Source organism: Sipha flava, unplaced genomic scaffold (genome assembly GCF_003268045.1).
Source record: "Sipha flava isolate LNK unplaced genomic scaffold, YSA_version1 174_pilon_pilon, whole genome shotgun sequence".
Classification (NCBI taxonomy): Eukaryota; Metazoa; Arthropoda; class Insecta; order Hemiptera; family Aphididae; genus Sipha; species Sipha flava.
The window spans coordinates 978,470-996,808 of record NW_020272000.1 but is presented as its reverse complement, the minus strand read 5'-3'; the positions used below and the strand labels follow the sequence as shown (position 1 = coordinate 996,808).

Genomic DNA, 18,339 nt, shown 5'->3' with positions numbered 1-18,339 from the left:
CACCGCTGACCGATATCGTGTGTAATGAGGATGGAGCTCAACTTTTCGAAGCACCGGTAGGTCCGTCTGAAGGTTTCTCACAGATGACGACCGATGGTCTCTCAACAGCGGCCGTCAAGTCTGTGTGCCACATCTTGGTGGATGAACAATGGCTTCACCGTGAGTCCGATAGCGAAACGATAACAGACGGTGACCTGATATTGACGGCGTGCTGTTACATCCAAAACATTTACACCATTAACTTCTCTGAACGTACTATGACGTTCCTCTGTATAGAAAATAAAATACACTAGGTATCACCATAGTGATAATACCAGACTATAAAGAAAATGATAATGATTTAACAGATAATTCAAGAGCAACAATTTTTTTTAAAATTTTTTTTTTAATTCTAAATTAGATACTGAATAAAATAATGTATTAGTTATTACTAAAAAAATAGTATGAATCACTTTTAAAGGCATTTTTGCTATTTATCGAATTCTATTCATGGAGTTAAGTCTAAGTCTAGTCCAACCATTAAATAATATTAATACAGGCTTAACATCCATCGAAAATTATTGAAATTAAATTAAATTTAAATTAAAAAGTGTTTATAACATGCTTTAATCCAAAAACTGATCAACATTTGTTGAAAATTATTCCATGCAAATACATAAAAATTGGATTAATTTCAACATTTCATATGCACAAATTATTATTATCATCAATTGTATGTGTTTCCTATAGAGGCAATACTTATATCTTGTTCTTTTCTGCTGTTTTTCTGTAATACAATACATTTAGATCCAAAAATCCCCTCAATATTTAGTTGACATAATCTGAGAGTATAACTGGAAATTCGTGTTTGTTGGTTATGAATTACTAAATTAGTGTAGAACAATTTAAATCTTTTTTAGATGCAATAATGTTTCATACGTATGACTAATAAGTGTTCTGCTTTACATGAATTCATTTCAATTTTAAAAATACCAAAATGTGCAGTTCTTTATAAAAAAGTGATATTAATAAATAAAAGATTTTTAATATTAAAAATTAAAATTTGTCAATTATATAATACAAATACTAAAAATATAGCTTTAATCATGTTGCTGGAGTTAATGTTATCAAAGTCTTAAATTATGGGTTTGAGTGTAAAAATATGAATATAAATTAATTGCCAGTATTTAATATTCCATATTGTTAGTTGTATTTAACTATAAACTTAGCACTATTACAATAAAAATGAATCAAATCTATTATGAGAAACTGTTGGGATACTAATATTAGTAGATCCATAAAATAATTTTTATAGAATAAACTTATTGTATAATCAATGGTAATAGAAAACTATGAAATAAAAAAAACTTGCTTTCCTTGAAAAATATATGGTATAAGTCATATCATTGATTATAAATAGTATTTATAACCAATGGTAATATGTTCAAAATTGAATAGGCAAATAATGTTTTAACAAACAAGAATTTTTCTGTAAGTAAGAAAAAAAAGAAAAAGTGCTTTAAATTCTAAGTACTTGTAGCTGGTTTTTGTTGGTTTCCTCAAGTACCAAGTCATTACCATTTTTTAAGTATCACAAAGAATAAAATTTTTATTTTTTATTGGAAGTATTAATTGTTATTTTTCTGTAAATATTATAAATCTTATGGACTTTCATGAATTTAAAATTTATGAGTGTGGAATTTTAATCTTTTAAAAAAAAAATGTCTTGATTGTTACCATTTAAATTGCTTACCTTTAACTTTTTCATTTTACAGAATAATCCGTATAACTCTAAACTTTAAATCTAAGGTCGAATATATGTTAGATACAGGTAGAAAATATGAAACATACGTATGCATAGATAATACATTAATAATGTTTTTTCTTTCTTTTCGTTAGCTATATTAAATTATTATGGCAGTATTATATATTTATATGTTTATTTATTTTTATTCAAAATGTTAAATTAAATGTACTTAAACTGTTAGACGATATATTATGGTAAAAAGAAAAATGTTTATAAAATTAAAAAAATAATAATAATAATATCCGTATCCTTAAATAACGATACATTCAAATGGAAGTTCTTGCTTTGTTGTCGTATTCTGTCCATGGCATTCTGAAATAGAACAGTAAAGTAAATTAACATATATTATAATATAGGCGCTCACGCTATACAGAGAATATATATATATCATAGGCCACATAAATCTGTTTTTTATATGTTTCATGTAAACCGTGGGAATATGATATACATTTTTCAACGTTAAGCGTTCTACTTAACCCAGTGATTTCCAAACTTGTTAGGAATATGACCTTTTCACCTCTTTTTTTAAATGTTTTGACAATGCACTTGCCCCCTGGAAGGAAATGCCGTTAAGTAATATTTCTGATGATAATTCTTGTAAGACTTATTAAACGGTAATATAGATTCTTTCGAACTGCTTGCAATAGTCGGATTTAGTTTTACTAATCACTCTACAAGATCAAATAATTTGTTTCATGTTCCTTTTTATTTTAATAACTATAGTTCCACTAGATTTTTTCCCAGAGTTCTTTCATTAGCAAAACACAATTGTTAATTATGTTGATTTTGACTTATATATAGCAGTGGCGTGCGGTCAGGACAAGCTAGGTAAGCGGCGCATGCCCAGCCAAAAAGGAAAAAATAAAAAGATTAATATTTCTGATGTTAAATGTTAAATGTTAAATTTATTTACATTAAAACATTAAAATTACAAATATTTATTAATTCTTATTTTTGTGTTCAATTTAAAAAAATGTATCAGATTTTGAAAAAAATTAAATGATTTTTTTTTTTTATAGGCAATTTCTCTACAGAAGCGTTAGTATTTTAGATTGCCTTTCTTATATAGTTATTTATAGGAATGACCAGTTGTGGTAGAAGGGGATATACACGTTTTTACGTGATGAATGAAAGCGCTATGCCGAGCGCTTATCGATATTTTTAAAAACGAAATTCCAATATTCTTACAATGCATATCGGATTATTTTTGTTTTCAATATACATATTATAAGTTATAACTATACTACTTATATTATACTATACTATACTTATGATAAATAAATTATTTTGTCGTCAACCGTCAACCGTCAACGTGTCCACAAGTCTTCATAGTTAAATTTTGTTGAACAAAAATTTTTAATGTAAGTATATTAAATTCCTATTGCATAATTTTATGGAATTAGTATAGATAATTAATATTTAAATAAATAAAATTATTATAATTAAGAGGAATCAAATTATATTCGTTGTTTATATTAGTTTTTATAGATAATGAATACTTATTCAAACAATTGCTTAATCAAGCATCTTTTGGAAAATGAATTTAATTTAAAAAATGTTGATGAAAAATTAACAATTGTAAAAAATGGTCGACCATGTCCAAAAATTCCAAAATTGACATCTTATCTTAAAGAAAAAAACAAAGTTTACATTTGTTATTTTAATATTTCTAATTATTTTAATACTTTATGGTTGGCTGGTAGTGCAAAATTAAATAAAATTTTCTATTGGCCTTGTGTTTTATTCACCAGGGAAAAAAATGTTTGGTCTCATAGTGGTTTTGTTAATTTCAATAATTTAATAAATGGTATTCAAAAACATGAAAGATCTCAAACACATATTTCTTCAGTTTTAAAATGAAAAAAGTTTGGAAAATCTAGAATTAATTTGCAGCTTGATGAACAAAAACGTTTAGATGTAATACGCTATAATGAATTGGTAAAAAAAAATAGAGACGTTTTAAAACGTTTTATTGATTGTGTTTGTTTTTTGGTGATCCATGAATTACCATTTAATGGTCACAATGAAAGAGTTGATTCTTTCAATCAAGGAAATTTCCTCGGTTGTTTAAATTTATTATCATTTTATGATTCTATTTTAAACGTGCATTTAGAAACATCAAAAATATTCCGTGGTACATCCAATAGAATTCAAAATGATCTTATTTGCTCAATTAGCAACATCATATCAACGTCCATTGAATCAGAAATAAAAAATTCTAATTTTGTTGCAATATTATTAGATGAAACTTCAGACATAACAAATCTGTCTCAAGTATCAACAACTTTAAGGTATGTCCAGCATGAAACTGGGGAAGCACGTGAACGTTTTACCTCATTTGTCGACGTTAATGCTGATAGAGCAGCAGACGGTTTATTAAAACACGTAGTTGATATAGTTAATAGGTATGAATTAAAACATAAATTAGTAGCTCAAACTTAAGACGGAGCGGCCGTTATGAGTGGTCATGTTGGAGGACTACAAGTTAAAGTAAAGGAGCTCTACCCAAAAGCATTATTTGTCCATTGTTTTAGTCATTCATTAAATCTTGTATTTTCACAATCAGCATCAAATATAAAAGACTGTAAGATTTTTTTTCAAACACTAACTGGTATGGCATCATTTTTTACTAAATCTTCTAAACGTACACATGTTTTATTTAATTTTACAAGAAAAAAAATGCCAAAAAATGCGCCGACTAGATGGAATTTTTCTTCTAGCTTAGTAAATACGGTTCATGAATACAATTCATATTTCAACACGTATTAGATAATTCCAATGATTGGGGTAATGAAGCGATAGTATTATCTCAAGGGTTCATCAATTTTTTGGATAGTCGACAAACATATTTTTTGCTAATAGTATTTAGTATAATATTTAGTTTGACTGATATTTTATATGAAGTGTTACAAACTAAACGTTTAGATATTTTATATCGTGAGAAAAAAATTGAAGAAACTAAATGTCAACTACAAAATTATTGGTTAAATCTATTTGAAAAATTATGGGAAACAGTTTTATTAAAGGCGATTTTGAGCTACAGCGTAAAATTCGTGACCAGAAAACATTTTACAAAGTACTTTTTAATGAAATAATTGATATCATATTGACAAATTTGCAAGCGCGATTTGGTTCTTTAAATAAATTTGAATTTTTGTCATTAGTTGACTCAAGTAATGTAACGAATTTCAAAACTCTGCTCTAGAAAACTTGCGAGAGTCAATTTTCGGAGAAATATTTGATTTTATTAGATTACGAAACGAATTAATTGTATTATACACATCTGAAGAATTTTTAAATATTAATCCATATGATTTAGTCAAAAAAATTAAGATAAATTATTTAATATCGACGTTCCAAGAAGTATTTAAACTCAGTCAATTAATTTTAACTATTCCTAGTACAACAGGTTCAGTTGAACGTTCTTTTTCGGTATTAAAACGAATCAAATCGTATCAAAGATCTACACAAGGGCAAGAAAGACTTAGTTCATTATCATTAATTTCAATCGAAAAGGAACTCCTGCACAAAGAAAAAAATCATCCAGAATTTTATGATAAAGTTATTAACGAATTTTTAAAACATGAAAGGCGAATGGATTTCATCTATAAATAAATTTTAGATTGTAATTTTTATTTTTTATTAATAAAATACCTTTTTTTTTGTTTTAATTTGAAATTTTATTTTAGCGCTTACCCAAGATAAAATATTACCGCACGCCACTGATATATAGCCTCAAGTCTTGATATTAACTCTTCTTCTTCTTTGGCTTTCTACAGGCCTTTCAGGTCCATTGCCACAACAACTACTTGCCTTCATTTCTCTCTATCTTTTGCTGTTTTTTCCCCATTTTATACTCCTAGTATCTTCAAGTCTTCTTTTATTCTATCTATCCATCTTTGTTTGGATCGCTTTGTGTTTGGTTTCCAGGTAGTTATTTGTCCAATAAGACCTTTTTATCGTCATACATGTGCGGCCCATTCTATTCGCTCGCTTTTCAGGGTCCCAACAATTCTAGGTTCGTTATACTTTGCTTATGCTTCATACTTCATAATCTTCATTGTTTTTCTCTGGGTCGAAAATCTTCCTCAATATCTTTCTTTCAAATACTTCTAACTTTTTTTCATCAGCTTTTGTTGTCGCCCAGGTACTGGTTGCATATAAAGCTATTGGTTTAACTAGGACTTTATGTAACGTTATTTTGGATTTTCTTGATAATAGTTATGACTTGGATAATGGTAGCAGTCCATAATAATACCTGTGTGCTGCGATAAGTCGTCTTTTAACTTCCTCGTGGCTATTCGCATCTTCATTAATATCTGCATCTAAGTATTTAAAATTTCTTACCCTTTCAAAAGTGTGGTCATTTTACCTTTAAGGAGTCTTTTCTGTAATTTTATCTAGACACTATCATGTACTTTGTCTTTGTCTCATTCATTTTCAAGCCAATCTTTCTCCCCCTTCATCAGTATATCTGCTGTGTTTTTTAGGTTATTCTCTGTTTCGGCTAATAAGATTATATCATCCGCATAAGCAACTGCTGTTAGATGATGATTGTCTTTTATTTTTATGCCCTTGGCTTGGAACATAATTATCCTCATAACTGATTCTAGGGCGATGTTGAACAACGCAGGTGATAAAGCATCCCCTTGTCTTAGACCAGTCGTTACCGAAAAGTCTTCCGATAGAACTCCTCCAAAACTGATTCTACTTTTTGAATTATACGAACACGCTTTCATTAGTCTAGTTAACTTAGCTGGTATTTCTAGCTGGCCCATGACTTCCCATAGTTTTTTTCAATTGATTGAGTCGTATGTCACTTTGAAGTTTATAAATAGTAGATGTATATCTTTATTGAATTCGTGACTTTTCTCAACAACCTGTTTAACTATGTGTATTTGTGTCTTATTTTGTATTTTGTTTATTGTTGATTTTCCTTTCATAAATCCAGCTTAATATTTTCCAATTATTTCTTGAATATACGGGTTGATACTGGTAAGTAGTATGTGAGACAATAGTTTATATTATGTATTAAGTAATGAGATTCCTCTATAGTTTTCAGTCTTCATAATGTCTCCTTTTTTGTGTATAGGGCATATAATGGAAATACGCCATGCTTTTGGTATCTCTTCATGTTCCCAGATTGTGTTCATAAGTTTATGGAAACGGTTTAGCAAGCCTTAGCCTCCCTTTTTTAGACATATTCAGATACTATTTCATCATCTCTCGGTGCTTTTCCATTTTTTAACATATCTAGTCCTATCTCCACTTCTTCTAATGGTTTTTCAAGCAGCTGATATATAGTAACGTATTCAAGTGTGGTAATTTTTACATTTGGTTGGTTCAACAATTTTTCGAACATGTCTTTAAATTCACAAGTAATTTCTTTCCTCTCTGTTAATAAGGAACCGTCCTTTTTCTTCATTACAGATGGTCTAGTTTTAAATCCATGTTTCACTTCATGTACTTTTGCGAAAATATTTTAGAGTTGCTACTCCTGTTATTTTCTATAGTGTGTATCCGTTCTTTTTCCTATAATCTTTTATTCCTTCTGATTACCTTTTTTGGAAACCTTTGCTTTTGTGCTAGTAGTCTTTTATTATCTTCATTAGGGTTCTGCAAAACTTTTGTTCGTGCTTAATTTTTTTCCTCTTGAGCAACCTTACACTCCTCGTTGAATCATGTTATCTTTGCCTTTTTTGGTATATATCCAAGCACTTATTTTGCTGTTCTTTTGATTAATTGCTCTATTTTATCCCACGTTTCATTCAAATCGACCTTTTCTTGTATGTTTCTTAATTCCAACATTATTTTTTCTTTATATACCTTAGCTGTTGTAGTCTTTAGTACATCCTTGTTGATTTTTTCTTTGTACTTATTCTTCTTCCTCCATTTTGTTGATATTTTGATTTTACAAGGTTAGACAATGCACTACTTCCTTGCATACTTTTTATGACATTGATGCACGATTTTATCTGATTGTCCACTAACATGTGATTTATTTGGTTTCTTATTAACCCACAAGGGGAGATCCATGTTTGTTTGTGTATATTCTTGTGAAGAAAGTACGTGTTACTTATTATCATGTTTCTAGCTGTGGCGAAAGTGATGTTTGTTTCCATTGTCATTCGTAGTTTCGTATAGGCTTTCGGAACCAATTGTTGGTTTATAGAGATTTTCCTTTCCAATATTAGCATTGAACTCTCCTAGTATTATTTTTGGTTTGTCACCCGGTAGAGGTCAACAGGCATAACAGGTCCAGATCTTCTTAGAATTTTTTTTTTTATGTCATCGCTATTTTCATCTGTTGGTGTATAGCAGTTAATTAGGAATATGTTGTACCATTTGCATTTGAGTTCTTTATAGCATAACCGATTACTTATTGGTTTGAACCTCACTATATTTGGTATAATATTGTCCCTTATTACAAAGCCTACCTCACATTCATGTTTGTCTGCACTACTGTATAATGATGTCTTTTCATGAGTTTTCAAGCTGCCTGAGCTTGTCCATCTCACTTCTTGAATCACAGTAATGTCCATTCTATATCGCTCAAGACACGATATGGATGTTGTCAAAGTTCCAGCCTTATACAGAGATTGCACGTTCCAAGTTTCAATGTTTATATCCGTTAAATCTTTGATCCGAGGCTTAAGATGTTGTTTTTTTAAGAGGTAGGGTTGTCAACCCTAAGCTCAACCCCCAACCTGGAAGGCCAGTCCATACCAATTAGTTAAAGTTAGTGTGGGGCCATTGCAGTACATTTTTGATGTGTTGGGCGATGGGCACGCCACTTTCCCCATGCCATGATATATTTTTTACGTCTTGATATTAATAGTTAATTATGGGGCTTATAACCGGTAACCGGTTTGTAACGAAAGCCGGTAAAAAACCGTAAATTTGAGAACCGAAAATCGATAACCGCTTTTAGTTTTGGAATGCTGGAAGCGGTTATTGGCTATCGGTAATCAAGGTAAATATCTAAATATTAACATCAAAGCGATTACCTTGTCTTTTCAATCCCGGTTTTATAACCAAAACCTATTCCCGACCAAAATAATTAACGGTTTTTTAGCGGTATTAATACTTGAATTATATCATGATTACATTATACTATTATAGTTTATAGAATTTAATTCTCCAGCTATTTTTAAATATTTTTTATAGTTAATTAGTCCCAAATAGCAATTAATGGCCGTCGAGTATTGCTTATCTGTTGTGAATATCATATATATATATATATATATATATGTATAACTATACATTATAAATACCGTCATAAATGTCATCGTCGTCATGGTGTGCTGATTCCTATTACGAAATAGTTTGTGGAATAGAGCTTAGTCCATTTAGTATTTATGATATTTTAATACTGTCGTTTTAATATCTGCATTTTTTGGGATACTGTATCATATATAAGATAATCAAAAAGTTCTGTGGCATTGTATCAACCTTAGTGTCATTTTAGAAAATTATTATATTTAATTTCGGTTTTTTACCGTCATAAATAAGAAAATTATAACAATAACAATTTTTTATGCAATTTAGTTTTTTGATTATCATTATTTTGATCATAATATGTTTTAAACTTTAAAGCAGTTTGAAAAAATAAATATTGAAATTTAGTGAAATTGACCAAATTAAAGCATATTAAGTTTTTGATTTTGTAATAATAAAAGTTATATTATCAACCCACGAATCGCCTAAATAAACGGTTTTAAAAATATGGTTAAGAAATTGAAAAATATGATTTTTAAAAACCGGTTTTAACCAATAACTGATCATCAAAAAACCTGCTTAAACGGCTTAAACTGCTTAAACTCTTAAACGGCTTTTAAACAATTAACGGTTATTATAGTTTATGTAATAACCTTAAAGAAACGGTTACCGATTACCATAATATCAAAATTAAACGATAACCGGTTACCGGTTTTAAAAAATTTTCGGCTCCTACCGAATCGGATTACCAACTTTATTAGGAATGGTTTTAAGCTCTCGTTAATTATATTATAATAATTATTTATATGTATTATTTTATACGTAAGTAAGTTTGTCGCTATACAAATTTTATTATTTGTTATAATTAGTACTTTTCCTCATATTGTTTCATAGGGTATTTATTCGTTTATAAATATAAAATAAAATCAAAATAATACAGTCTCCTTGATTTAATTTAAATTGGCTATAATATATTAATAAATAACGAATGTATAATTTAAATGTCGTGTACAACTTTTGTCCCATTATACCACCCACCCACTCATCTTGGTCATGAAAAGCTCTGCTTAAAAAAAAACACACATTTCGCCGCAACCGGATATGTGTACATGTATATAATTTCATATTTAATGTATTTCTTACTGATCTCGCATCTAGCGCCATAATATCCTGTGCCGGAGCATCTGCATTTGTATCCGGGTTCCTGGGATGTCTGTACGCACACGCCGTTATGGTTACACGGACCTTGTGCACAAAAATCGTATCGGCGACCTGGGAACATCATATTGTTATATCGACCATCACTATTATTAGAATCACATGATTCCAGTAATCGCCTTCACAATGAAACCGTGAACGTAATTAGGGACCTTGGAAGCATTATATAGAATTTGAGCTCTAAAGTATTCGAGAACAGAAGCGTAGAGATAAATGTTCAAGGCATGGCTCAAGATGTTTCAGACATAGATAAGTCGTGTTTAAGTTCACGAGTAACATATCCGTTCGGTACTGCACCATGATGTCATTTTTTTACCTTTCAACGCTTTATGGCATTCGTCGTAGTTGCTGTATCTGTACTCCGAGTAACAACCTATACCGCACAAACATTTTCCTTCTTGTATTCTGCAACCTTGTCTGGTTTGATCGCAGCCTTCGAACATGGGCACAACTGCAGAAATACAGAAGAAAAACCGATTATATACCTGTACTACCATTTTAAAGTACTATTACATTATTAATTTATTAATATTATGTATATACTTTTTAATAAATAAGTGAATTTATGATTATCTGCAGGGGCTATATGGATTTAATCCAACAATCAAAATATATTCAGTTACAAATCCCATATTTAAGTTATGGAAATTTCAAATATGACATCTTGTTTTATTTATATTCACCTCTCTTCTAATTTAACAATCGTATGCATTTGGAAAAATATTTCAGGACTCGAGTATATAGTACACTCCCTACTATCAGTTTTCTTAGTTTGTTTGCAGTACGGTAATTGAGGTGGTTTATGTATGACCAGCCCTACACAACTGTAATGTTCACGAACAAAGAAAAAATATAGCTATGCAGTTAATATATACGTATATATATATGCATACATAACATTCTTATGCCTTATAATCTAACCTAAAATGCTTACACGTGCCATTTACGTTCAGGGTTTCTTAACTATAAAAAAGAGTTCTTGCATCTGACATTCATTTTTTACAACTCGTTATCCTGCTATAATTAAATAATATTTTGAGATCAAATTGGATGCTACACTTAAACATTTTCGATGGACAATACGTATTGCTCACATTATTATAATAATGCCATATTACTGGAGCGCCGAAAGGGATAGTAATTGCTCTATGAATAGTGATAGTCGAAAGTGTTCCTCGTCATTAAAACCAAGTTTTTGACGATTTTACAAAATATTTTTACAAAGAGGTTTTACAAAGAGTTCCCACACTAACTATTTGGTTTTTAATAACTTCATTAATAATTCCAGTGCCATTGTTCAGTTCATTATAATTTATTTTTAAATTTGTGTCATCATTGTTCTACTTAATTTAAAAAATTTCCGGCAACTTGATAAGTTCGTGCGGTAAAAATAAAATGAAAATAAGTGATTTTAATTAATTGATGTGTATACGCAAAATACCGACTGTTTGATTAATATTCTGATTTCTAATTAATTTTCTAATTATCAATTTATTTAAATTGGCTGTACATACATCAATGTAAATTGTAAAGGAGTACAACTGCAGTAATGTGATTAAGTATGTTTTAAATATGTAAATAACAATCATTTCATTTTTAACACGATTTTATAAACGGTTAATGCGATGAATATTAATTGGTTCCTATAGAGGTACGTTACAGACGGTAACGTATTTTCTTTAATATTTTTTTAATATTACTTAAAAGTAGAACACAACTATTAATTACAACGAAAAAATAGTTTTTATTGAATTTATACGATGCCTATTATTTAATTAACACAATATAGAAATACCATAGTCATACATATTATGTGTAATGCACGCGCTTACATAGGTAAGCAGATAGGTAATTATTAAATGATTCGAATAAAAGTCCTTTGTTCCATACAAAGTATTTCAAAATCTATGTATACAAATCTTTGATGTTTGAAGTACTCGTATATACAATACCTATGTGACGTATGTTATGACAAGAGAAAACGTGCTAAGAAAAAAAAACTCAAGTAATTTTACCGGCGTACAAATACATTTACACATATATGTTGTGAAATTATTAATCAATCACATCCTTCAACATAATAGTACATGCACTACAGAAATAAACAACGAACGATAAGTAGATTTACGTGTATACATTATGCACTTTGCTGCAGCAACAATGTGCCTTAAATACATAATATTGTCGTAATTTAATGTAAATAATGAATGCACGTGCAATGAAAGCAGTGTTATAAAGCGAAAAGAAAATAAATGATCAAGTTTTACTATAAATCATATTGTTGGACAGTTGGTGGTGGAGATTTATCCTCCACACCTAATGACGCGTACCAATATATCGAACCGGTCAATGTCGCCGAATGCACAAACACCTTTACTATGAAGCGGGTAAACAAGAGTAGAAACGAGTGTGGAATGAATAATATTGTCCTTGTCATATATATCAATAATGATTCGTGTATTCAAAACTATATTGTTGTAGCATATCGGTCGGGGTGTACCGGCTAGTACCCGTAACAATATTGAAGATGTTAAATTAATTTTATTTTTTCACAAACACATTATGGAATTGGTGCGACCGATGTATCATAATATTGCGTTAAATTTATATGTAATCCGCTGGAGGATTCAGAACTTAAGAACTATAATATATGAATAACACCATATCTGTTTTGTTAACTGCTTGATAGACAATTATGTACAAACAATAGAGTAATAATTAAGTACATTAACTTGTTTCTATGTATTTGAAGTACTTCGATTTGAATTTTTTAAAAAAGTTTTCTTAAAAAGTCTACAAAAATTAAATGATTAATAATATATTAATGATTTAAATCAATGTATAATCAAAATAATTTTGAAATTGTATATTATTGAAAAATTAAAAAAATATAACTATTAATCATAAAAAAACGTTTTATTAATATTTAAATATTTAGATTGAATATGAGCACTAGAGAGCCTCACAATAATATTTTCCCTAGAGCCTTGTATGTCTTAAGAGCAGTCTCTATATTGATGCGCGGCTCATGTTCATGATTTTTATATGCATAATGATTTTTTAAATAATTATTGGTTAGAAATTAAAACTTGTCGTTTATAAATAAATTCAATGGGCCAAGAAACACGAATAGTAAAGTATACCTACATTAGAGTATGTTAATTTGTATGTAACCTAAAAAAGCAATTAAATATAAGTGATTAATTCATCAAGTGCTTAAATGTGGATAGTTTCAAACGATTATTGTACAATATTTAAAATTTTTTTTTTTTAGTTTTAAGTGCATGGTTGAAGAATTCCAGTGTAATATTTTATGAACTATTCTAGTATATTCTATGATCAATAATATTACGATCATCGTATTGTATTAACCCAGTGGTTCTCAACCTTTTTTTGTTTACGGAACACTATTATACATCACAAGTTTTCGCGGTATACTCATCATAGGCGTATCTAGGGGGGGCTTAGCCCTCCCACCAGTGCGAATATTAGCCCTCCAGAATTATTTGTATTATTTTTGCTCATTTCGTCGAGTAGTCTTATTTTCATTTAGTTTAGTGTTTTTTTTTTTTTTTTATTATTATTATTGTTCTTTTTGCAGCCCCCCCAATATATTTGATCACCCTACGTCTATGACACTCATGCACTTGACACCAAACAATTTGGCTATGCGCTAAAATATCCAGTTTTATCAATCGGTATTTTCAATTTATATTCATCCAACTATACAGTTCTAAAATTAAATAATTTTAATCTACAAACGTATGATTTATCTGTACAGATAAATAAATGTAAAGAAACATTCTGTTTTCAATATTTTTATATGAGACATTTTTCGTGGTACACCTCGTTGATCTCGCAGCACAGTAGTGTGTCGCGGCACATCGGTTGAGAACCACTGCATTAACCTATCAACGGTCTGTCTTGAGGGACTTCAAAAAGGCGACGACGAAGCAATCGATTGGCTGTCAAAGACTCTCGTTCGCCTTTAAATATATTACGCACTGTTATTATTTTTGTTATTGTTAAACTTATAAACCTATTAGTATATTGTAAATTGTATATGAGACTATCTATACCTAAGTTTTTATAAATTATTTATATTTTGTTAATTTAATGTTTAATAAAGTTTGTATTTCATCGATATACAAACGCCATATATAAAAAAAAGGTCTGTCTGATGCGGTCTCACGAGCTTTATTATTTTTATGAATTAATTGACCATATTCTTAAGGTATTTTGCATTATTATAAGTCTCGGCTCTCGGACCTATATACTCACAAGCTACTAGTGTATATACCGTATACGTACTTCAAACCTATTATTATTAGTCGAGTCCATGTGACAATAATAATAACGAACAATTATACATTGGCACGACGACTGAAACCGAAACTTTAGAAAACAAATAACGATTATTATCAAGCATTTTGAATCACGAACGTCTTCGTTGCAACTATATTTACTGTATGGGTAATAAATATATTAGTTATATATAGTAACTTCTAAATACATCTATTTCGTCACTATAATAGGCAACTACTACGGTAATAATTTGTGATTTTATAGATTCCATCACACTTCTTAAATTTATTTTTATTTTTTTATAAGTTTGCAAGATATATTGATTCCGCCATAATAAGTATTTCTGAAAAATCAATTGATTTCATCACTTGTCAAATATTACCAAAACTGAACATTTTTTATCTGTGGTCATAATCGTAATATTTTCAACACACAATACAAATTATAAATAACACATACATAGTGATACGATTTTGGAGTATTTTGTTCATATGTTTATGTATAATTTAATTCGTAAATTTACGTACAAAATATTTACGTATATAGCGCTCATTAAAAAAAAAAAAGTAAGTTTTAGAAATCAATAGATTTCCATCAATAATTGCCGAGGTATAACAAGGAGATACTCATATTATCGACCCCCCCCCACCACCTGGTAAAAATCGGTTACGGTGATTATAAACAGTAATATTATAATACAATTGAAGAACTAAAATATTTTAAATAAATACTCACCAGCGAAAAAATATCGTGTTTTTTAAAAATTCAAAATAATAATATCGTACTTACTCGCAGTGAATAACAACAGCGATAGAATTATCGGAAAGGCGTCCATAGTTCAACGGCGTTTTCGAAGTTTCGTCTGCCCGACAGTGGAGGCTGACTGCTCTCGTGTTTTAACACAGCAATACACGTCACTACGAAAAATACTCGACTCGATCAGCTGGGGTTAAAAACTCGCGTGTCGTCGGCCGAGAACAAATGTTGAACACATGTGCGTTCACTGGAAATAGCTGAAGTTAGTGAGATGCACCTTCCTTGTCCGTGCTTCAGCAGATGCACACACACACACACACACACACACACACACACACACACAAACACACAAACACATACGCACCTATTTATCTCTTTTCTGTGCTGTAACATGTACAGAGTGATTTTCACGGTCAATCTTTAGTTTTTTGACTTATACATGTACTTATTCATACATACATAAAACTTAAAAAAGTTAATAATAGCAATTGTTTCAAAACGCAGTTGAGTGAAAATTGTGAAATTTGGAACCATTAGTTTTATAATTATTTATAAGTGCATGTTTTTTAGTTTAGACGAGTGTAGTGGAATGACAGGGTAGGGCACTTCCGGAAAACGTCGGAGCACTGAATAACTGCTGCATTCAACCAAACTAAAGTATAAAACACTGATGAATACCTAATTGATGATTGATTCGTCTAGCGTTTTACGTTAAAATAAATAATCACCCTGTATACATATTTTATGTATAATGGCCCATTATGGTAGCGTTTATCGTTTGGAATGAAATTTACTTCCGGCGCTGTAAATCGCGTCAGTGAACTCTGTGCGAGATGATAATATGATGGCGGATGTATTAATTATTAGTAAAATCGAAACCAGTGGTGCATACGCGCGGTGAATCTATACCATGTGCACCTTAAACAATACTTGCACGTATAGCACTAATAATATTTCGTTCGTTGTCGACGAAAGTTTTAAACGTGTGTATAATCGATGATTAAAAAATACTGTAGTGTAATAATTTGATTAACAAGGTGCATTGTAGTTTGTTAGGTACATCACAAATTTCTATTATTTGAAACCATATACCTCACATAGACCCACCACTGCCAATCCTAATATTAAATAACATATTTATATATGATTAGAATAATACGCGTGTTCAATGAAATATGTAAAATATATGTATATTTTTAATAATAGAACACATAATAATTTCATCATAATATTACAGTAACGAATATATTTATTCGTTTTTAGTTTTTAATATGATTATTGATTTTAAAATGAAATAGGAATGGTGTACTCATTATTTTAGCCTTTGCAGTTGGTGTTCACAATGCATTCGATATTTTCTCATATCGTGTAATTATTTATTACAATATTTTATCATTCGAGTTCAAAGAATGGCACACAACAACTGAATTGTATTATCGAAATTTTACTGCGACTTGAAATTTGTTTCCGTATCATCACTGTTGTTTGCTGTGCCTACACGTGAATAGTAAATAGTAAATACACCCCTTGTTTTTTTTTTGTGTTGTATTTTTTATAGTAAATATAAACATGAAAATATTGTAACCTGATTTGCGCATTGTTAAAGTTTTATACTCATGAATTACTACAAATGTTTTGTTACCCAAAAATGTGTTAACAAAAAAACTTTACAGCTTCATTTAGAATTTAAAAAATAACAATTATCCCTCATCTTCTTCTTTTATTTCCAAAACTACTATAGATTAAAAAACAATGGATAATTTTGACGATGAAGTTGGACTAATATATAATTTATGTGTATATAGGTACTGTATCAGTATGAGTGAACTACAATAATTGTTTTGAATTATGTATATACTTTACAATACACCGTATGTGCATCATGGTCATGATAATATTAACTATAAGTGCATAAGACAATAGTATAACATTAAAACAATTACTTTAATTTTACTATTATCTACAATATATTTTTTTTTATTTCATGATTTTTCTAAAATGTCAACGGTTAATCAAAGCATAATGGGACAAAATTTGGGAATAAGATAGGAAAGTGTAGTTGAAGCTTACGAGAAATCATCGTTTACTTTTGAATGCATGAAGAATAAGTGATTACTTAAAACTATATTTACATGAGTATCATGTTTGGTTATAGGTATTAATTACATTTGGTAAAATATACACTTTGAATGAATGCATTCTGCTTACTTAGTTAAAATATTTTAAATATTTTTACTATTTTTTAGCTTTATAAGGTAAAAAGAATTTGTTATAAGTAACATTTTTTTTTTAAATCATAAACATACACTTTTGATAGTCTGATTTATTTCATAAAAAGATTTTTTCTTAATATTAATGTTATTTAAATTTAAATGTATCTTAGACAGTAGTATAAACGGATATTTCACGGTGACACAAAATAAAATATTATTTCTATGCTTACTAGCTATCTACGTATTGGTATTATAAACTTAAAAAATTACACCTAATGACTAAATTGTTCAGGACCAAATATATATTCATGATTGAAATTAGAAACACATATATGATTGCATAACATTGTCGAATAAAAATTAAAATATTATCAATAATATTTTCAAATTAACTAACAACAATTGTTTGATCGCTGATATCATTTTTTAATGCTACATATTTTTATATGATAATATTACCCAAAAGTAGTAAAAAAAATTTTGAAAGTGAATGAATGATCCTAAAATATTAGATTTTATAAATGCACTTTCCGTTACGGGTTGTAATACTATCCAATTTAATATATTTTAATGTTCTCACTCACTAGTATATGTTAATTAATATATCTGTAAAATATTTTATCAATTTTAAGTTAGTGAATAATGAAATAAAACGTTGCAACATAACATTACAGATAAGTATATGATCAAATATAAATGCATATAAAACTTGGAATAAACTTAAATTACTTTCATGGCAGAAGGAAGAAGAAAAGTGTTTTAAATAATAAACTTGATTGCGTTAAATAGAAATATATTGATTAGATTTTTACATTTGATCAGATCTCGTCTAATTAATGCACT

The 18,339-nt window shown here is 29.2% G+C and overlaps 1 protein-coding gene across 1 annotated transcript; it reads right to left on the bottom strand.

Moving 5' to 3' along the window:
* Nucleotides 1–1,902: 1,902 nt before the first annotated feature.
* On the bottom strand, nt 1,903–15,574 carry LOC112680207 (protein crumbs-like). Its single transcript, XM_025550246.1, has 4 exons — nt 15,317–15,574; nt 10,539–10,673; nt 10,148–10,276; nt 1,903–2,098 (listed from the first exon to the last, which is right to left on the bottom strand). The coding sequence occupies exons 1-4, from the start codon at nt 15,360–15,362 to the stop codon at nt 2,037–2,039; spliced, it is 372 nt and encodes a 123-aa protein (XP_025406031.1). The 5' UTR covers nt 15,363–15,574; the 3' UTR covers nt 1,903–2,036.
* Between the last annotated feature and the right edge of the window lie 2,765 nt (nt 15,575–18,339).